This window comes from Schistocerca serialis, chromosome 1 (genome assembly GCF_023864345.2).
Source record: "Schistocerca serialis cubense isolate TAMUIC-IGC-003099 chromosome 1, iqSchSeri2.2, whole genome shotgun sequence".
Classification (NCBI taxonomy): Eukaryota; Metazoa; Arthropoda; class Insecta; order Orthoptera; family Acrididae; genus Schistocerca; species Schistocerca serialis.
Window position 1 is genome coordinate 1,153,632,721 of NC_064638.1, and position 23,578 is coordinate 1,153,656,298.

Sequence of the window (23,578 nt, forward strand, 5' to 3'; positions counted from 1 at the left end):
CACAATCATAGAGGGATATGTCGAGGGAAAAAGACCAAGAGGAAGACCACGACTGAGGTACATGGATCAAATCGTGAAAGATGTGGGATGTAACACCTATAAAGAAATGAAGAAAAAGCTGAAAGATGCACAGAATGGAGACAAGCTGCCATTGTAGCTGTTGCAAACCAATCCTTGGATTGACCACTACAGAAGAGAGACAAATAAAAACAACCGAATCACTCTGATTCAACGACATGGACTACAACTCAGTCATGAAGAAATACTTGCGAATATGTCTATATTTGCAGCTTATTCCGCTGAAAGCAAGAGATTATAAATACGTCTCATGCACGAGAAGCATATATTTCTGTGGTTGTGTGTTGATATTATCATAAGCAGTTCAATTTAAACTTAAAAAGTTTCTATGGAGTCCATTGATTTGCTCATTCCTACACTTCATTCGACTTTCTAATACACAAACACTTTTCTGAATGTAATTACTTATGCTTTAAAAGCGGATGTGTTGAAGATATGTGGCTCAGATTTAGCAACAATTGTGGAATCGATTTCTTCTGTTTTGGGGAATCAATTTTATTGCTTTTGCCCATTTATTATCGAATCTGTGTGGTCTTCCCGTAAGCTATGGTTGTGGTGGCTTATGTAGGTATGACATTCCGTATAGGTGTCCTAAGTTCCACATTCACTGATTTAACTGAAAGTATAGCAAATAAAACTCTGCTTTCTTGGAGAGGTATGTGACATCTTTGTGTAAAAAGTAAGATCTTCTGGTATTTACAGGCAACTTTAGGTTATTAAAGGAATACGACATTATTCAGTAAGTGTCGTACATTACAAGAGAATCGTAAATAGACTGTCCTGTACTGGACTGTTTCGTTCCTCCCAGGGTCCTTAGGGAACTAAATAACGACTAACGTGGGGTTATTTTTTAGTTATTGTCGTTTGTTATGGCACTATATACACTTCCTATTATAAAAACTACGTTACGAATATCTGAACGTCAGTATTCGCAGTCATCCGATGTCGTATTTAGTAGTGTTGCTTGCTGGTCGCTTGTGGCGCTGCTATCGCTGTGGGAACAAAAACGAGATGGAGTGTCGCGACTGTTATTTTCAACGAGTTAAAATTTCATAGAGTGGCTGAGATACTAGTTACAGCGCTCCTAGCGGCAACCAACGCTAACTCGGCCGCCATGTTCTCCTTAGTCAAAACATTAGGAAAGCGTTACTGTTGTTTGTGTTGGAAGTGTGTCAGCTGTTGTGATATTACTGCAATATTTAGCTTTTCTAGTTGACTTTTTTGCTACAAAATATAAAGTCAACATGCCTGCAGTGTGTTCAGCGTTCAACTGCACAAATCGGAGCGATAAAACAACAAATATTTCATATTATAAGTAAGTATATTAGTACCGAAATACGACACACGTTTTTTAATGTTTATTAAAGAGTCATTTGCATTGGAACTGTAATTATGCTTAAGACAAATGCAGGAAAGTAATTTATTTATCGTTGATTACAGATTTCCTTTAAAAGATAAGGAAATTACAAAAAGATGGGTTATAAATATGAAGCGAGAATACTGGTTTCCTACAACAGCCAGTTACCTCTGTTCAGCTCATTTTGAAGAGAAATATATGTACCACACAAATGTCCAGAGGCGCCTTTTGTCAAAAGCAGTACCTACTATCTTTAACTTTCCACCACATTTACAAAAGCAAGATAAAGTATTACGACCACAACCCAGAAAGCGATCTTTCGACAATTTGCAAGATAGTGCTGTTACAGTGACATCATTAGCACAAAGTAAGTCAATAATTTAATTTTACTCTGTGTTCTTATTACTTTGAATTACATACTTTCTATTATAATCTTATGGTGTAACTCTGTTATAAACTTAGGATGTAACTGCATTCTTTCTGTGCCTGTCGGACCCACATCTGTTTCTGCTGACAACAATTACTGTCTACCAAGCCCTAAGAAGTTGAAAACACAACATAACAGAGTACAAGCAGAGAATGTGCGACTAAAGAAGCGGATAAAGCAAATGAAGCAACTTAGTGTACGACACAAAAGTAGAATAGTGCAGTTACAGACTTTAGTTGCTGGTTTGAGAAGAAGGCTATGTAGTTCAGTTTCTGATATGTTAAACTGCGAACATGTAATTGGTTTGTTGAAGGAGCTATTGGAACTTCAGTGCAGTGCTAAAGTTTGCCATTATTCTCAGCAAATAAGGAAATTTGCCCTGACCCTACACTTTTATTCTGCCAAGGCATACATCTACTTACGAAAATTTGTGAAATTACCCCACCCAAGAACGCTTCGCCGTTGGGCAATGTCAGTGGGTGGCCATCCAGGTTTTACTGAGGAGGGTTTCACTAAAATTGCCTCTGAAGTTGAGAATAGCACAACCCAAATGTTTGCAACATTGATGTTTGATGAGATGGCTATTAAGAAGGACCTTGTTTGGGATGGGGAAAAAATAAGAGGCTATGTTGATTTTGGGGAGGGTGGCATAGAAAGTGCTGATAGCGAGGCAGCAAAAGAGGCTCTTGTGCTCATGGTCACAGCGCTAAACAGAAATTGGAAAATTCCTGTGGGTTATTGTTTAGGTCACTCCCTATCTACTACTGTAAAGCTAAATTTGGTACAACAGTATCCCCGAAAACTTGAAGACACTGGTGTTACTATAGTAGCTGTGGTTTGCGATGGTACTGCCACAAATAGATCTTTAATGGCAAATTTAAGGATCAGATGGGATGAACAGGGAGCACAGTGTTGGTTTCCCCACCCTTCAAATAATGATATGAGGGTATTTTGCATGTTTGACACAGCTCACATGCTAAAGCTGGCACATAATTTACTTGCAGAAAAGAATTTTTTGTTAGATGGTACCATTTCAGGCAGTGATAACATAATTAAATGGGAATAATTTAAAAAGTTAGTAGACTTGCATGAAAGGGAAGGTTTGCATGCTGCAAACAAACTTAGGAGGCAGCACATTCTGTACCATACTCAAAAAATGAAAGTGGCTTTGGCAGCACAAACCCTTAGCAATTCTGTTGCAAATGCCATGTTGTTCTGCAAAGATTTAGGCATTAAAGAATTTTATGGTTGTGAGGCAACAGTTAAATATATCAAAATGTTAGACAGTGCCTTTGATTTATTAAATTCTTGTCACACAATGGGCAAGGGCACTAAGGCACCAATTTTCAGAGGGAACAGAGACACAGTCTGTAAAAGGATCAATGAATACAGTAAGTGTTTCAAGTCTTTAAAGCTTTCTGATGGAAGTCCTGTTATTCTGTCTAACAGAAAAATGCCATTGTATGGACTTATCCTGAATTTAATGAGCATAAGGCAAATTGCAGAATTGTATGTTTGGAAAGAAAATGCAGAGCTCAGTTATATTTTGACCTGTAGAACAAGTCAAGATAACTTGGAATTATTTTTCTCCAGTATTCTTAGTAGAGGAAGAAACAGAAATAACCCAAATGCTGTGCAGTTTAGATCAGATTACAGGAAATGCTTAATTGCACAGATAGAAGGTTCTCAAAATGGCAATTGCCAAGAATCAAATACTAGTATGCTACCTCCTGCTACTGTTCCATCACTTCCTTTTGCTAAGGTAAGCCCTGCAGCTGTAGACCATGATTATGTGCCAGATTATGCCTCACTGAGTATGTACTCAGAATATGTCATTGAGTACATAGCTGGAAGTATAGAGACAGGTGACAAACAAAATTAACTGTACTGACTGCTTAGAAGTTTTTTTGCTTGTATTGAGGCTAAAAGAACTGGATTGATTGCAGTGAAAGATGTGAAAACCAGTTTAAACAATCCAGCTAATGATGTTAAACTTTGTAATGTTGCTGAGAAGGTTTTCAGAAATAATGAGGACATAATCCTGAAATGTCAGAAAAACGTTTTGTTGAGGTTCCAGACAGAAGTGTTGCAATTGGTGAGAGGCTCCTTATTTATAAACAATGAACATCTTTTTACAGAAACTGAATTTGGTGAAGAAACCCATTATGTTAAACTGATAAAACTGCTGCTCAAACATTATTTTATATGTCGAATAAATCACTTATGCAAATCAAAATCATCTGAGCAGAGAGGTAAAGTTGTGAGACAACTATACACGAAGCTTATTTTATTTAAAGGTCAGCGAAAAGACTGAAAAAATACGAATGCCAGTTAAAACATTGTAAAAATTAAATGTAAATAAATTATTTTACTTTTCTTGTAGATTATTATTATTATTGAATTACTATGCTTGTGTTAACTACTAGTAACACATATTTCAAATAATATTCTCTTTCACAGTGTACTGGTTTTTGAGGCTTTGACAGTTTACTTTGAAATAGCGACAAAAATATCGCATTTCTGCGCCCGTTACTGTTTCTAATAGTTAACCACAGCATGTTTAGAAGTTTCACCGTAATATTCTGGTGGTACCTGCTCTAATTGCATTAATTTATGGGCAATAAGTAAAGTTATAGTGGATGGACAGACTTATTTGAGTTGTCTTGTAGTATTATTTACATCGAAACGTTTAGCCATATTTCGACAAAAACATCCCTTTTTGCTGTCGGTGTACACTGAAATCACTGCTGTCTGTTGCTTGTTTTAGAAAAAATAAAGCTAGTATGGGCTATTTCAAGTAAGTCAAACGCAGTTACAAGGGGGCGGGACACAGCAGACGAATGCCTTGACTAAAGAAAACATGGCGGACAGAACTTCAATTTGCTTCAAACATGGCGGACCTATAGCCACTCTATGAAATCTTAATTCGTTGGTTATTTTAGATTGTGGAATATCTTTGGAAGGAGCGCAACCACAGTACCTCTCGTGAAGTATGTACAAGTAAAAGCACAGTCTAACATAACAGTCGCGACACTTGGCCTCGATTTTGTCGCCTACCGCGCCAGCAGCGCCGCAAGTGGCCAGTAACTTATACTGTGAGTTCGGAGCGATCGTGAAAGCGAATAGTGGTTGTTTATTTTGATTTCTACAATGGTTTTTATAAGCGGGAGCTTTCGTAGCGCAATAAATTGCAGCAACAACGGGAAGAAGACACCACAGCTGCCTTTTTTTGGTTTCCTAAGGATGCTGAGAGGTATATACCATCATGTTACTAAACTGTATCGTCAGGATCCACTTGCTAACTACATGTGTATTAATGATTAATGTTTCGTTTTAGGAGCAGAAAATGGCTCGTTAATAGCAGACGAGAAGACCTTATGAAAAAAGACCCAGTTTAAATGTATAATAATTTAGGTTTTGTTCGCTAAATTTCGAATAAAACCAGTTCATGAACGCAGATAATAATAAACTCATGTGGAATGCAGTACGCACACTGCTTGACATCCCAAATAAGCCACCTCAACTGACGATGAGGAGGAATCTACAACAAAGATTCGACAATCCATCTAAAGCTGTAAAACAGTCCTATGACACAGAAGCAGCCAGTTCAGCTCTCCATGTATCAGTGCCAGGTTCGTGTGAGTCGTCAACACAGTCCTGCTTTGACGATGAAGTGGTTAGATTAAGTGCAGTTATTCGTGTCTTACAAATCGTAATGTTCGGTATGTATTTCATTCACTTCTGTTGTTAGTCACTTAATTTTCCTTGCTTCCATCGTGTGATGACATTATTTTGTCACTGACAGATTGTTTGCAAATTATTCAATATTTGGTTTTGCGTGAAATGTAATGTAATCAGCTCATTATAACGTTTTCAACATATTTCACCCACTATTTGGCAGTTGCTTGACCCACTTAGAATAATTTAAAGATGAAGGTCGTACTTGTGGCAACAGGCGACAATGACAAACTGGCCTATAGAACGATAAATGAGCTGTCGATCCCTTTTGGATGTGCTTATTATGTGTGAATCTGTTTGTTTATATTCTTTTGATATCAACGACGTGAGCTGCAACTCTATCCAACGTCACAAGTGTTTCCTCACGAATGTGTTGTAGCTTGCCACTCGATGGTTTTTGTCCATACTTGCGCTTATTTTAGAATCATTTTTAGAAACATATATGCCTTATAATACTACACAAACCCTTGAAGGCAAGAAAATAACTCAATTATTTCGTAAATTACGTAGGCGCGCACTGGCGATTTTCCGTCGCGCGATTTATTTGTAGCAAGAATGAAACCCAGTGGCTCGAATAGGAGCGCGCGCACGTGCGACAAAAAAGTAGTGGCGATTTAAAAGACGCAACCGGCGCTATTTCATGCGCGACGCGGTTGTCGCAGGTGTGGAATGATTCACAGGCACTGGCGTGGGGCCGCGCGCACTAGCGACGCGATTTCTCAGTCGGTCGCTCTCGCTCTGTGTTGCATACACACAAGTTCAGTGCGCCAGCATGTGTGATAACGGGAGTTGCGCTACGGATGGCATTGTAAGCTGTGTTGTCGATTCAGAAAGACTAATTGCAGAAGTACAAAAGCGACCAGCTCTCTACAACAGGAAATTAAAAGAATACAGTGGCCGCAATTTGAAAGAGAAACTATGGCGAGAAGTATGCTGCAGCCTAATTCGGAACTGGACCGAACTGCCTGGACCAGAAAAGACTAACAAAGGTATTTCATGGTTCACTTATTTCATTCATTCATGTAGACATTGTAACGGAACCTATTAAAGGCTTTACTTTACCGAAGTAGGCGATACCCTCCAAATTCAACCAGTTTAACGAGTATTTATGATTATAGAAAAGTTATTTTGTATGATAACAATGATTGCACAACATGTCTCCATAAACAGTCAACCCATTAAATTATAGTGAATAACTGACCCACACAAAAGTTAATATCACTTGATCACTGATACAGTAAATATCATGTAAAACACTAAGTTCATCTTAAATAATTAATATGAAGTACGAAAAATAGTGGCCAACTTACGTATTTTGGATCCCCTTAAATAAAAATCACCCAGTGAAACCTATTTGTTCACTAGGACCGTTTTCACTCAGTATTCACGTAAACGCTCCTATTTTAGGCGAAAACCAATGTAATTCTTAATAATTCATGTTATTTACTTATTTATGCAAATTAGAGAAGTCAATTGACAAACTTCTAAAAAACGGTCTTTTTGTAACAAAGAATTATTCTGTCAAGTCAACAAATCTGTCTGTCATTTTAATAAGCTGTTAAATTATGTCACTCGATATAAATTAATAACTTTTCTTCACAAATTACGATAACGGATGTACATGTGACTTATAAACTATATCTCTTTTTAGTAGTTCTTTGACAAGGTTATAAATACAAGCAGCAAGAAGGGTCGGGGGCAGAGTCTGAATGTCACTTTGGTAAAGTGTATGTGTGTTATTGTTCGAGGTGGATAAACATTGCAAAGAACATGTAAAAGAAGTGCTACTTTGTGTTGTGTCATTGTTTTTGGTGGACAGTGGAATTAAGATGGCCACCAGAGTAATAAATATTTGAAATTTAAATATTTGTTGGTTTCGCTCATTATTTATCATCAAAAGCACATAAAAAATACGGCACAATCTTTTTACCCCTAGACAACCAGATTTAGAGCCAGCATTAGCATCGAGACACAGCAGCGATCCAGCAAGCAGCAGCGATTTGACACAATGCATTTTAATGGCGCCAACATAACATCAGGCGCTAACAAGCTCCGTAAATGGGAGTGAAATAGTGCGATTATAGCAATATCGACGACTAGGCGACCATTATAACATCACAGTTACAACAATTTAAATTTTTTCATATTGCCAAGATACTGATCCTTGTGGAGTCACAAAGTAGTTTGCAAAATAATCCCTTATCTGCATACCACACGCATCAGCTCTTATTCCTACAGGCTCACAGCCTTGCAGAAGGGATTCGTACGACTCGTCCTCAGTTCGTACAACGACATTTCATCTTACGAAATTATGCAGAATACAACATGCTTTTATGATTATGTCTGAAAAACCAACATCCACAGGTCGATGAAATATTTTCCATTTGTTAGCCAAAATCCCCAAAGTACATTCCACCATTCTACGAGTACGACAATGTCTACAATTAAAAACACGCTGTTTCATTGTCAGGTTTTTCTTCGAGTACGGCCGCAGAATATGTCAAGCAGTGCAAATGCTTCGTCTCCTACAAAATTAAAAGGTTGAGCCTCTCCTTCCTTGTCGTCTGGTAATTTTTGAGGGTTTGGAATGTTTAACTGATTAGATTTCAGTTTTTGATAGAAGTTGGATTTCTTGAACACATTAGAATTCCCACTGGCTCCGTACGAGCCCACGTCTATCACAGTGAAACAATAATCAGCGTCCACTACGGCCAAAAGTATTGTCGAAAAATAATTCTTGTAATTATAAAACTCTGAGCCACTGTCAGCAGGCTTCTTCAGTATCACATGTTTCCCGTCCACAGCACCAATGCAATTTGGAAAGTCAGTTCTGTCTAGAAACTGCTTGGCAATAATCTTCCAGTCATCTTCAGTTTTTTCAGCCATATGAATAGGCTGTAGACATTGCCACAACTGCTCGCATGTATCCTTCACAATTTCTCTGATTGTAGTGGCTCCCAGTAGATATTCGTAGTGTAATGAGCGAAAGATATTTCCAGTTGCAAGGTATCTGGACGAAATAATATTCAGTAACACCATTAATATTTATTCATAGAAGTATTAAGGTAAATACTTACAATAAATTATATACAGTGATAATTTCATTTATGGCAGGTAAAGAAATTCAAAGCAAGTGGAAAAATCTGAAGGACTGCTTCGCGAGAGAACTGGCATCACAGAAAAAATCTTAGTCCGGCGAGGCTGCAAGAAAATGGAGGAAATATCTATGCTTCGATGCAATGTTATTTCTGCTCCCTCAAATGGAAGACAGACCGACCACCAGCAACATCAAAATTATGCCCAGTAGCACAGGAAACAAGGAAGTAGGTTCTCCCCCCTGTTTGTCTTCACAAAACAACAACGATACTGCACAGAGCACAGAAGTACGACATCCTACGAAAAGAGAAGCCAAGAAGGTAACGTCCTACGAGGAATCTCTATTAAATTTATTAAAAGACAGACAAAAAGAAGAAGTTAACGAGGATCAGAATTTTGCATTTATGCTTGTCCCCATGCTGGAGACACATTACAAGAAAATAGAAATACTGAATGTGATGAGGAATGCCAGATATTATCAGCTTTCACCGATTTTTCCACAGCGTCCGAACGTGTGTTATAACACAACTTAAGCGACTTCTAACACCACTCAAGCAACTTATTCTCCAGCATATTAATTCGTTCAACCGTATTCTTCAAATGTCCTAAATGAAACGGAACCTCCACAAAATTTGTTCGTGTGCCCCTCTGCTGACAACCGCAACAAGACCACAGAAACCTCTATGCGCAACATGGTTTTGCAGTTTTCTCATGAAACAAGTTCGCCAGTTTCGACTTTCAGTAGTGATTTTCTTGATGTATCTGATCAGTAATGTAAAATGGCAACAACAATCGTTGAATGAAATGATTCTCTTGATGTATCTAATAAATAATGTAAAAGGGCAATAAAAACCGTTTACTGAAATAATGCGTGCTGACCTCCAAGTCACTGATAAGCACTCCTCAGATAGTATACACTTCCTCCATGTCGTATCTTGTTTTGTTATATTCGGTCCTACTGTCTGAAGCAGTGTATCAAAACTATTCTTACTCATTCGATAGTATTGAAAGAATTTATTTGGGTGATTTTGTAACTCTTCGTGTAATTTGTAAAACTGCCGTTTCACTAGTCTTTTGACTTACAATCGGATGCAGCCAGTAACGACATTTGCGCTGTTTTCTCACTCTTATTTGTAGTGTCGTTACGCTGTTTTCTCACTCTTCTTCGTAGTACGAGGGCAGTTCAATAAGTAATGCAACACTTTTTTTTCTCGGCCAATTTTGGTTGAAAAAACCGGAAATTTCTTGTGGAATATTTTCAAACATTCCCGCTTCGTCTCGTATAGTTTCATTGACTTCCGACAGGTGGCAACGCTGTACGGAGCTGTTAAAATGGCGTCTGTAACGGATGTGCGTTGCAAACAACGGGCAGTGATCGAGTTTCTTTTGGCGGAAAACCAGGGCATCTCAGATATTCATAGGCGCTTGCAGAATGCCTACGGTGATCTGGCAGTGGACAAAAGCACGGTGAGTCGTTGGGCAAAGCGTGTGTCATCATCGCCGCAAGGTCAAGCAAGACTGATCTCCCGCGTGCGGGCCGGCTGTGCACAGCTGTGACTCCTGCAATGGCGGAGCGTGCAACAAACTCATTCGAGATGATCGACGGATTACCATCAAACAACTCAGTGCTCAACTTGACATCTCTGTTGGTAGTGCTGTCACAATTGTTCACCAGTTGGGATATTCAAAGGTTTGTTCCCGCTGGGTCCCTCGTTGTCTAACCGAACACCATAAAGAGCAAAGGAGAACCATCTGTGCGGAATTGCTTGCTCGTCATGTGGCTGAGGGTGACAATTTCTTGTCAAAGATTGTTACAGGCGATGAAACATGGGTTCATAACTTCGAACCTGAAACAAAACGGCAATCAATGGAGTGGCGCCACACCCACTCCCCTACCAATAAAAGGTTTAAAGCCACACCCTCAGCCTGTAAAGTCATGGTTACAGTCTTCTGGGACGCTGAAGGGGTTATTCTGTTCGATGTCCTTCCCCATGGTCAAACGATCAACTCTGAAGTGTATTGTGCTACTCTTCAGAAATTGAAGAAACGACTTCAGCGTGTTCGTAGGCACAAAAATCTGAACGAACTTCTCCTTCTTCATGACAATGCAAGACCTCACACAAGTCTTCGCACCCGAGAGGAGCTCACAAAACTTCAGTGGACTGTTCTTCCTCATGCACCCTACAGCCCCGATCTCGCACCGTCGGATTTCCATATGTTTGGCCCAATGAAGGACGCAATCCGTGGGAGGCACTACGCGGATGATGAAGAAGTTATTGATGCAGTACGACGTTGGCTCCGACATCGACCAGTGGAATGGTACCGTGCAGACATACAGGCCCTCATTTCAAGGTGGCGTAAGGCCGTAGCATTGAATGGAGATTACGTTGAAAAATAGTGTTGTGTAGCTAAAAGATTGGGGAATGACCTGGTGTATTTCAATGCTGAATAAAACAACCCCTGTTTCAGAAAAAAATGTGTTGCATTAGTTATTGAACTGCCCTCGTAAAAGTGCCACCAAACAAGCTGTTTCGATGAAATACATGCTGGTACTGAGAGTAGTTGCGATTTTCCTGCCGCATTGTGCGCACCACAATGTACTTCCGCGACAGCGATTGTTAAGTCGCGCCGACTGAAAAATCGCCTGTGCGCGCCTTGCCTTAGACTGTGGTAAAAGCGCTTCCGTGTTCTGCCGCTAGACAACGCTGGCTGCGACTAAAAACAAATGACTACCGGCCAGAGTCTTTCGGCTCCTAGAGACCGGCTAGAGCGCGGTGTGTGCGGCGTTGCAGTACCTGGACGGAGAGCTGGACGACGCCGTGGCGCACGAGCTGCCAGCCGCAGTCCAGCTGGTCGTCGGCCTGCGCGTGGTAGCGGCCGTCGGTCCAGAGCGCGGCCTGGCCGCCCTCGCCGCCCCCGCGCTGCGCCGTCACCACCGCCTCGCCGTAACTGCCCGAGAAGCCCGAGATCCACTCCAGACGGCGGTCCGACCGCGCCAGGAACTCGCTCTGCGTAGCAAGGCGGCACACGTCACAGGTGGTGTACACTACCGTACAGGCAACAGGTAGAGGGTGTATTGTGGCAAACAATATATCATCAAAAAATGGCTCTGAGCACTATGGGACTCAACTTCTGAGGTCATTAGTCCCCTAGAACTTAGAACTAGTTAAACCTAAGGACATCACAAACATCCATGCCCGAGGCAGGATTCGAACCTGCGACCGTAGCGGTCCTGCGGTTCCAGACTGCAGCGCCTTTAACCGCACGGCCACTTCGGCCGGCAATATATCATCAAGCTGCAGTACCATGCACCAATGTAAAACTAGCATGGTTGGTTGCGCAAGTTGTTAGTACAAGGCTATTGATGAGCCAGGGTTCCAGAAGACAACTGCCTAAAAACTGCTAGACGCAGAGAAAACAGACACATATGACATATCAGTGCTTAAGGCAACAAGTAACAACAGTAATTTTTTCCAATAAAACTGCGTTTGTATATATGGTTCTCGGGCGAGACGTCGGATGTCATAGTGAAAACTCCACAATATTTCATCAGCGCAACTGGCCGACATCTTCAGGTGCGACGAACACACTTCTAAGGCAGGACCAGAGCCCACTATTTGTGCCAGCCTTAGGCAGGAAGTGCGCATGCGTGGTGGCGCCAAATTCGATGGCCAATAGCGACGATATCAACGGATAGCTGGGAGGACAGCAACACCACCTACAGGATGAAGAACCAAAGACTTCGGCGCACGCGCGCAGGCTGCCGCTGCTTCTCTGCGCTGCCATCGGCCGCCCCAGCGACCTCTGTAGGAAGCCGCAAGCAAAAATGCGCGTCCGCGTAGGCGCGTGACTATCCTGCCGTTGTCATCACAATATTTATATTTCTGGCGAATCGTCATCCGTCGTATGACCAGTAGTACTCCTCTCTGCTCGATGCGACTTCAATATGGCCACTGCTGGATCCCAAGCTGTACTGAGCTGAAAGCCCGTGTCTCTGTTATCAAGATTCGTCGAGCTACGTATTTTCACTGCTTCGTTAATAACACTGTCCCAGTACGGACTCGTCGATGCGAGAATTTTGATGTGTTGATAATTCATAGAATGGCCTGTACTGAGACAATGCTCGGCCACTGCAGACTTCTCTGGTTGCTCCAGACGAGTGTAGCGTCGGTGTTCAGTCCATCTCTCTTCTACAGTGCGACAGGTTTGTCCGATGTACGACATGCCGCAGCTATAAGGAATCTCGTAAACACCGGGTCTTCTTAGGCCAAGGCTGTCCTTAGATGAGCCCAAGAGAGCTCTGAGTTTTGCTGGCGGACGAAAGACACATTTAACTTTATGCCTCTTCAATAATCTTCCTATTTTTGAAGAGACACCGCCGATGTATGGCAAGATGAACATTCCCCTTTGTTCTTCGCCTTCTTCCAGTTCCTCACGTTGGGTAACCCGCTTCGGGTGTAAGGCACGGCGAATCTCCCTTTCGGAGTATCCATTTTGTTGGAAAGTGGTACACAGATGGAGTAGCTCATTGGATAAGCTGTCTGAGTCTGATATGGCTCGTGCTCTGTGGACCAACGTCCTCAGTACGCAACTTCGTTGCGAAGGATGGTGACAGCTGGTGGCCTGTAAGTATAAGTCCGTGTGTGTTGGTTTACGGTACACTGCGTGACCTAACGTGCCATCTTCTTTTCTCCGTACCAACACGTCCAGGAATGGAAGTTCGCCGTTTTTCTCCATCTCCATAGTGAACTTGATGTTGGGATGAAGCGAGTTAAGATGCTCAAGAAATACATTCAGCGATGCAGTGTCGTGAGGCCAGATAACAAAGGTGTCGTCCACATATCGCCAAAAACACGTAGGTTTCAAATCCGACGACTGGAGTGCTCTCTCCTCGAAGTCTTCCATGAAAAGATTAGCCACAATGGGTGACAAGGGACTACCCATTGCGAAGCCGTCAGCCTGTTCAAAGTATTGTCCATTAAATAAAAGGTACGTCGAGGTGAGCACATGTTGGAATAAGTCTAATAGTTCCCCATCCAGCTTCTCGCCAATGAGCAACGACGATTCCTGTAATGGTACTCGAGTAAAAAGTGAGACTACGTCAAAACTTACGAGTATATCTGATGGTGCGAGTCGTGAGTTCTTCTTGAGCCGACGAATAAAGTCTTGTGAGTTACGGATATGATGCTCAAACTTTCCTACTGAAGGGCTCAGCTGCGCTGCCAGATGTTTCGCGAGATTATACGTCGATGGCAGCGTCGATGGCAGCGCAGATCAGCAGCGGCAGCCCGCGCGCGTGCGCCGAAGTCTTTGGTTCTTCATCCTGAAGGTGGCGTTGCTGTCCTTCCAGCTATCCGTTGATATCGTCGCTATTGGCCATCGAATTTGGAGCCTCCACGCATGCGCACTTCCTGCCTAAGACTGGCATAAATAGGGAGCTCGGGTCCTGGCTTAGCAGTGTGTTCGTCGCACCTGAAGATGTCGGCCAGCTGTGCTGATGAAATATTGTGGAGTTTTCACAATGACATCCGACGTCTCGCCCGAGAAACATATATACAACATGTCCGTCGGGAAAGCCTCAAGCAACACAAAACTGCGTTTATTTAAATTTCGATGTTCGTTTTTAGAACGAGTGTAACTTTATTGTGCTATATGTGATCTCATGTGAAGTAAGCTTTGTATACGGGTTGAATCACCTAAAACTTGCACCACATATATTGCAGAAATGGAAAGTGCTACTGATGCGTTGTTTTCACAGAATGGATTGGTAGGCAGGGGCCTGTATTGCTAGCCAATAAACAGAAAGTGTATTTTTGAGCAAACATACACTTTTCTAAATACAACAGTGCCTATTGACGTTAACAGACTAAAAGTAGAGTAAATTAGGATGTCAGTGGTGTTTGTTGCAGGATTCCAGTGCTAGTCGTTTATGGGGTTTCGTATTCTTTGTGCCATTCAGCCAGCGTAGTTGCTAGGTGAGGTGTTATGTTTGCTTACAGTGTACTTGTGTGTTCCTTGAGTGCCTTGTGAATTGCTAGTCAGTTAGTATGTGACAGTCCAAGCCGTAGGTCGTAAGTGGTCGATGATATTTAGCAATGCAGAAAAAGTGTGGAGAGTGTAGGAAGAATGCAGTTCATTCTTGTATGGTGTATGCGGCAAGGCATCCCAGTAGGTGTCAACCATCTCGGCAGTTATCTATCAACCTCTTCAACCAGTTCTCTTCACATTACCAACTTCTGCACGCGTTCGATCCTGCAAATTTAGCGCAAAATGCTTTTTGATATACAGAAACAACTGATCCCTCCTATCGATCGTTGTAATTTTTTTGCTCTTCCATTTTCAACTAACTATTTAAATTCTTTCTGCATAGTATTGTAAAATATTTTCGTAGCAAATATGCTGTACCTGTCACTTACGCGAATTGAGAATACTCATCCCTCCCTTCTGTAGTTCATATTCATTTTAGAGGATTGTTACGATAGATCGCTAGACTGTCTCCTTTTGTGCAAACAGCCAGTGGACCTGTGAACGTCCTTCATACCAGGCGCAGATAGCGAAGGTAAACAGCGCTGACAGCACTACTAAAAATGGCTCTGAGCACTATGGGACTTAACATCTATGGTCATCAGTCCCCTAGAACTTAGTACTACTTAAACCTAACTAACCTAAGGACAACACACAACACCCAGTCATCACGAGGCAGAGAAAATCCCTGACCCCGCCGGGAATCGAACCCGGGAACCCGGGCGTGGGAAGCGAGAACGCTACCGCACGACCACGAGATGCGGACAACACCACTACTCCGCCGAACTCAGAGAGTTGTGCTGGCCGAAAAATGCCGCACTGCAGTGCTGCACGTGTGAAGTCTGGTAAGCGGCGGCCGGCCCTGCTTTACACTCTTGCCTTTATTTCAAATTGCCGACTCCTTAACTCCCCAGAATACATTTTTTATCAATTAATCCTTTCTTTTCATCGTGTTGTGCCATAAATTTCTTTTTTCGCCATATAGACTCAGTGCCTGTCTATTAGTCACTCGGTCTGTTACACTGAAGTGACGAAAGTCATGCGATAGCGACACGCACATATACATACAGCGATCGTATTACGTACATCATCTACATCTACATGTCATCTACATGGTTGCTCCGCAATTCACACTTAAGTGCCAGGCAGAGGGTTCATCGAACCATTTTCATACTACTTCTCTACCATTCCATCCTTGAATGGCGCGTGGGAAAAAGGAACACCTAAATCCTTCCATTCGAGCTCTGATTTATCTTATTTTATTATGATGATCATTTCTCCCTACGTAGGTGGGTGTCAACAAAATATTTTCGCATTCGGAAGAGAAATTTGGTGATTGAAATTTCGTAGAGAGATCTCGCCGCAAAGAAAACCGCCTTTGTTTCAGTGACTGCCACCCCGACTTGCGTATCACATCAGTGACACTCTCACCCCTGCTGCGCGATAACACGAAGCGAGCTGCCCTTCTTTGCTATTTCTCGATGTCCTCTGTCAATCCTACCTGGTAAGGATCCCATACTGCGAAGCAATTTCCCAGCAGAGGACGGACAAGTGTAATGTAGGCTGTCTCTTTAGTGGGTTTGTCACACCTTCTAAGTGTTCTGCCAACAAAGCGCAGTCTTTGTTTCGCCTTCCCCACAATATTATCTGTGTGGTCTTTCCAATTTAAGTTGCTCGTAACTGCAATTTCTAGGTATTTAGTCGAATTGACAGCCCTTAGATTTATGTGATTTATCGTATACCCAAAATTTATTGGATTTCTTTTAGTAACCATGTGGATGACCTTGCACTTTTCCTTGTGAGTGCTAATTACCACTTTTCGCACCACACAGAAATTCTCTCTAGATCATTTTGTAATTGTAATTGATCGTCTGATGATTTTACTAGACGGTACAGCGTCATCTGCAAACATTCTAAGGAGGCTGCTCAGATTATCACCTAGATCATTTATATAAATCAGGAACAGTAGAGGGCCTATGACACTATCTTGCGGAACGCCAGATATCACTTCTGTTCTACTCGATGATTTACCGTCTGTCAATACGAACTGTGACCTCTCTGAGAGGAAATCATGAATCCAGTCACACAACTGAGACGATACTCCATATGCACGCAATTTGATTAATAGTCGCTTGTGAGGAACGGTATCAAAAGCCTTCTGGAAATCTAGGAATATGGAATCGATCTGAGATCCCTTGTCGACAGCACTCATTACTGCATGAGAACGATATTTTCTGAATTCATGTTGGTTATGTATCAATAAATCATTTTCTTCAAGGTGATTAATTACGTTCGAGTACAGTATATGCTCCAAAATCTTACTGCAAATTGAGGTCAGTGATATGGGTCTGTAATTAAATGGATTACTCCTATTTCCCTTCTTGAATATTGGTGTGGCCTGTGCTACTCTCCAGTCTTTAGGAACAGACCTTTCATCAAGTGAGCGGTTGTATATGATTGCTAAGAAAGGCACTATTGTGTCTGCATACTCTGAAAGGAACCTGATCCGTACACCATCTGGACTGGAAGACTTGCCTTTCTTAAGTCATTTGAGTTGTTTCGCAACACCTACTACTATGTCACTCATGCTAACAGCTGTTCTGGTTTCGAATTGTGGAATATTTACTTCGTCTTCTTTCGTGAAGGAATTATGGAAAACTGTATTTAGTAACTCCGCTTTAGTGGCACCATCATCGGTAACATTTCCATCGCTATTGCGCAGTGACGGTATTGACTGTTTTTTGCCACTGGTGTACTTTACACATGACCAGAATCTCTTTGGGTTTTCTACCATGTTTTGAGACAATGTTTCACTGTGGAAACTATTAAAAGCATCTCGCATTGACATCCGCACTAGATTTCGAGCTTCCGTGAAACTTAGCCAGTCTTGGGGATTTTGCGTTCTTGTGAATTTGGCATGCTTTTTTCGTTGCTTCTGTAACAGTGTTCTGACGCGTTTTGTGTACCATGGTGGATCAATCCCGTCTCTTATTAACTTACGTGGTATTTATCTATCTACTGTTGCCTATACTGTATCATTGAATTTGAGCCATACCTGGTCTACATTTAGATAATTAGCTTGGAAGAAACGGAGACTCTCTCTTAGGAAGGCATCAAGTGAATTTTTATCTGCTGTTTTAAATAGATATATTTTGCGTTTATTTTTAGTGGTTTTGGTTGATATGGTTTTGAGCCTCGCTCAGTGACCTTGTGTTCAATAATCCCTGTATCCGTCATGGCACTCTCTATTTGGTCAGGATTATTTGTGGCTAAGAGGTCAAGTGTGTTTTCGCAACCCTTTACAATTCGTGTGGACTCAAGAACTGATTATCCAAAGTAATTCTCAGAGAAAACATTTAGTACAATTTCGGAAGATGTTTTCTGTCTACCACCGGCTTTGAACATGTATTTTCGCCAACAAATCGAGGGTAGATTGAACAATTATAACTGAGTGGGGTACTTATTTGTAATGAGATTCAAGTTTTTTTGAACCTTTCAGCTATTATATCATCTGAGTGGGGGGGGGGGGGGGGTTTGTAGAAGGAGCCAATTATTATTTTAGTACGGCTGTTGAGTATAACCTATACCAATAGTAATTCGCAGGAACTATCTATTTCAACTTCACTACAAGATAAACTACTATCAACAGACACAAACACACCACCACCCACTTTATTTAATCTATCCTTTCTGAACACGGTTTGCGCCTCTGTAAAAATTTCAGCAGAATCTCCGGCTTTAGCCAGCTTTCTGTTCCTGTAACGATTTCAGCTTCAGTGCTTTCTATCAGCGCTTGAAGCTCTGATACTTTTCCAACGCAGCTACGACAGTTTACAACTACAATACCGACTGTTGCTTGGTCGATTCTCTTCGTTTCCTTGACCTGTACCCTTTGAGACTGGAGCCCTTTTTGATCTTTCTCGAGACTGCCTAACCTAAAAAAACGCCCAGTCCACGCCACACAGCCCCTGCTACCCGTCTAGCCGCCTCCTGTGTGTAGTGGACATCTGACCTATTTAGCGGAACCCGAAACCCCACCACCCTATGGCGCAAGTCGAGGATTCTGCAGGCTACACGGTCGTAGAACCGTCTGAGCTTCTGATTCGGACCCTCCACTGGGCTCTGTACCAAAGGTCCGCAATCGGTCCTGTCGACGATGGTGCAGATGGTGAGCTCTGCCTTCATCTCGCTAGCAAGACTGGCAGTCTTCACCAACCCAGATAGCCGCCGGAAACCAGAGAGAATCTCTTCCGATCCATAGCGACACACGTCATTAGTGCCGACATGAGCCACCACCTGCAGTTGGCTGCACCCTGTACCCTTCATTGCATGAGGAAGGAGCCTTTCCACATCTTGGATGACTACCCCCGTTATGCACACGGAGTGCACATTGGCTTTCTTCCGGTCCTTAGTTGCCATATCCCTAAGGGGCTCCATCACCTGCCTAACTCTGGAACTCCCAGTGACAAGCAATCCCACCCGCTGCGCTTGTCCGGACCTCTCAGGAAGACCGGCCACTGACGCAACAGGAGAGGCCGCCCTTGCTGGATCAGAAGTACAGTGGGCAGTACCTCAAACCTGTTACAGGGGCGTAAGGGTACAGCCTTGTTGCCAACACCAACTTTCGCCTTCCTCCCAGGGATTCGCTACCCCGCCACGGTTCGCCAATCATCGTCAGGCAAGTGTCGACTGGCAGGGACGACCAAATCTGAGGGTGCAGTGGCATCAGAGATCTGAGGTGATGCTACAGATTCCAGAGGCGCCAAAACGCTCGCCTCGGGTGTCCCAATGTCACCCCGGCCCAAGGCAACAGTCTGGAGCCTGTCGACTACGACCAACACAGCTTCCAGCTGTTTACGGACGGTGGCAAATTCCCCCTGAATCCGTATACAACAGGAGCAGTCCCTATCCATCCCTAACAATTTTTTCCTCTCTTTTATCTCACAAGCCGTTCGAAACAAACAGATGACTGACGACTACGCGAATTTACACTATACTGGTACTGAAACGCGTTGGTGCAACTCTCAAATACACTCCTGGAAATGGAAAAAAGAACACATTGACACCGGTGTGTCAGACCCACCATACTTGCTCCGGACACTGCGAGAGGGCTGTACAAGCAATGATCACACGCACGGCACAGCGGACACGCCAGGAACCGCGGTGTTGGCCGTCGAATGGCGCTAGCTGCGCAGCATTTGTGCACCGCTGCCGTCAGTGTCAGCCAGTTTGCCGTGGCATACGGAGCTCCATCGCAGTCTTTAACACTGGTAGCATGCCGCGACAGCGTGGACGTGAACCGTATGTGCAGTTGACGGACTTTGAGCGAGGGCGTATAGTGGACATGCGGGAGGCCGGGTGGACGTACCGCCGAATTGCTCAACACGTGGGGCGTGAGGTCTCCACAGTACATCGATGTTGTCGCCAGTGGTCGGCGGAAGGTGCACGTGCCCGTCGACCTGGGACCGGACCGCAGCGACGCACGGATGCACGCCAAGACCGTAGGATCCTACGCAGTGCCGTAGGGGACCGCACCGCCACTTCCCAGCAAATTAGGGACACTGTTGCTCCTGGGGTATCGGCGAGGACCATTCGCAACCGTCTCCATGAAGCTGGGCTACGGTCCCGCACACCGTTAGGCCGTCTTCCGCTCACGCCCCAACATCGTGCAGCCCGCCTCCAGTGGTGTCGCGACAGGCGTGAATGGAGGGACGAATGGAGACGTGTCGTCTTCAGCGATGAGAGTCGCTTCTGCCTTGGTGCCAATGATGGTCGTATGCGTGTTTGGCGCCGTGCAGGTGAGCGCCACAATCAGGACTGCATACGACCGAGGCACACAGGGCCAACACCCGGCATCATGGTGTGGGGAGCGATCTCCTACACTGGCCGTACACCACTGGTGATCGTCGAGGGGACACTGAATAGTGCACGGTACATCCAAACCGTCATCGAACCCATCGTTCTACCATTCCTAGACCGGCAAGGGAACTTGCTGTTCCAACAGGACAATGCACGTCCGCATGTATCCCGTGCCACCCAACGTGCTCTAGAAGGTGTAAGTCAACTACCCTGGGCAGCAAGATCTCCGGATCTGTCCCCCATTGAGCATGTTTGGGACTGGATGAAGCGTCGTCTCACGCGGTCTGCACGTCCAGCACGAACGTTGGTCCAACTGAGGTGCCAGGTGGAAATGGCATGGCAAGCCGTTCCACAGGACTACATCCAGCATCTCTACGATCGTCTCCATGGGAGAATAGCAGCCTGCATTGCTGCGAAAGGTGGATATACACTGTACTAGTGCCGACATTGTGCATGCTCTGTTGCCTGTGTCTATGTGCCTGTGGTTCTGTCAGTGTGATCATGTGATGTATCTGACCCCAGGAATGTGTCAATAAAGTTTCTCCTTCCTGGGACAATGAATTCACGGTGTTCTTATTTCAATTTCCAGGAGTGTATTATTATACGCCCGAAATTTGTGAATTAAACTATGTAAGTACCCAAAAAACACGCAAAGAAATAAGTGAGCTGAGAGTACGATTTGCTGCTAGCTGCTGCTTATTCACCGGCGGCAGGGGGCAAGCTAAAAAACGCAGTACATTGGCGAAGCTGTCATTTGAACTCAGCTGATTCATGTGAAAAGGTTTCCAGCGTGGGTATGGCCGCTCGACGAGAATTATCAGACTTTGAATGCGGAATGGTAGTTGGAGCTAGACGCATGGAACATTCCATTTCGGAAACCGTTAGGGAATTCAGTATTCCTAGATCCACATCGTCAAGAGTGTGCCGTGAATACCAAATTTCAGGCATTGCCTCTCACCACGGACAACGCAGTAGCCGACAGTTTTCACTTAAGAATCGAGAGCAGTGGCGTTTGCGTAGAGTTCTCAGTTCTACTGGACAAGCAACATTTGCATGAAACAATCGCAGAAATCAATGTGGCACATACGACAAACGTATCCGTTAGGATAATGCGGTGAAATTTGGCATTGGTAGTCAATGCAGCAGATGATCGACGTGAATGCTTTTGCTAGCAGCACAACATTGTCTGCAGTGCCTCTCCTGGGTTCGTGACAATATCTGTTGGACCCTAGACGACTGGAAAATCGTGGTCTGGTCAGAGGAGTCTCCATTTGAGTTGGTAAGAGCTGATGGTAGGCTTCGAGTGTGGCGCAGACCTCACGAAGCCACGGACCCAAGTTGTTAACAAGACACTGTGTAGCCTGGTGGTAGCTCCATTATGGAGTGGGCCATCTTTACACGGAAGGGACTGCGTCCTCTGGTCCAACTGAACCGATCTTTGACTCGAAATGGCTACTTGAAGGTCATTGCAGCCATTCACGGACTTCATGATTTGGCCATCTAGATCGCCCGACATGAATGCATCGAACATTTATGGGACATAATCGAGAGGTGGAAGGAGTATATAGAGGGTCTATACAAGGGCGATGTACTTCAGGACAATATTATGGAAATGGAAGGGGATCTAGATGAAGATGAAATGGGAGATATGATATTGCGTGAAGAGTTAGACAGAGCACTGAAAGACCTGAGTCGAAACAAGGCCCCCGGAGTAGACAACATTCCATTAGAACTACTGACAACCTTGGGAGAGCCAGTCCTGACAAAACTCTACCATCTGGTGAGCAAGATGTATGAAACAGGCGAAATACCCTCAGACTTCAAGAAGAATATAATAATTCCAATCCCAAAGAAAGCAGGTGTTGACAGATGTGAAAATTACCGAACTATCAGTTTAATAAGTCACAGCTGCAAAATACTAACGCGAGTTCTTTATAGACGAATGGAAAAACTGATAGAAGCCGACCTCGGGGAAGATCAGTTTGGATTCCGTAGAAATGTTGGAACACGTGAGGCAATACTGACCCTACGACTTATCTTAGAAGAAAGATTAAGGAAAGGCAAACCTACGTTTCTAGCATTTGTAGACTTAGAGAAAGCTTTTGACAATGTTGATTGGAATACTCGCTTTCAAATTCTGAAGGTGGCAGGGGTAAAATACAGAGATCGAAAGGCTACTTACAATTTGTAGAGAAACCAGATGGCAGTTATAAGAGTCGAGGGGCATGAAAGGGAAGCAGTGGTTGGGAAGGGGGGAGTGAGACAGGGTTGTCGTCTATCCCCGATGTTATTCAATCTGTATATTGAGCAAGCAATAAAGGAAACAAAAGAAAAGTTCGGAGTAGGTATTAAAATCCAGGGAGAAGAAATAAAAACTTTGAGGTTCGCCGATGACATTGTAATTCTGTCAGAGACAGCAAAGGACTTGGAAGAGCAGTTGAATGGAATGTACAGTGTCTTGAAAGGATGGTATGAGATGAACGTCAACAAAAGCAAAACGAGGATAATGGAATGTAGTCGAATTAAGTCGGGTCATGCTGAGGGAATTAGATTAGGAAATGAGACACTTAAAGTAGTAAAGGAGTTTTGCTATTTGGGGAGCAAAATAACTAATGATGGTCGAAGTAGAGAGGATACAAAATGTAGACTGGCAATGGCAAGGAAAGCGTTTCTTAAGAAGAGAAAATTGTTGACATCGAGTGTTGATTTAAGTGTCAAGAAGTCTTTTCTGAAAGTATTTGCATAGAGTGTAGCCATGTATGGAAGTGAAACGTGGTCGATAAATAGTTTAGACAAGAAGAGAATAGAAGCACTCTAAATGTGATGCTACAGAAGAATGCTGAAGATTAGATGGGTAGATCACATAACTAATGAGGAGGTATTGAATAGAATTGGGGAGAAGAGGAGCTTGTGGCACAACTTGACTAGAAGAAGGGATCGGTTGGTAGGACATGTTCTGAGACATCGAGGGATCACCAATTTAATATTGGAGGGCAGCG

At 43.4% G+C, this 23,578-nt stretch overlaps 1 protein-coding gene across 1 annotated transcript in view; it reads right to left on the bottom strand.

Moving 5' to 3' along the window:
• LOC126417907 (xaa-Pro aminopeptidase 1-like) overlaps nucleotides 1–23,578 on the bottom strand; it is a 370,561-nt gene that overhangs the window by 71,250 nt on the left and 275,733 nt on the right. The window contains exon 3 of the mRNA XM_050085153.1: nucleotides 11,492–11,704. Coding sequence (XP_049941110.1) covers nucleotides 11,492–11,704 — 213 coding nt within the window. The remainder of the gene's footprint in view (nucleotides 1–11,491; nucleotides 11,705–23,578) is intronic.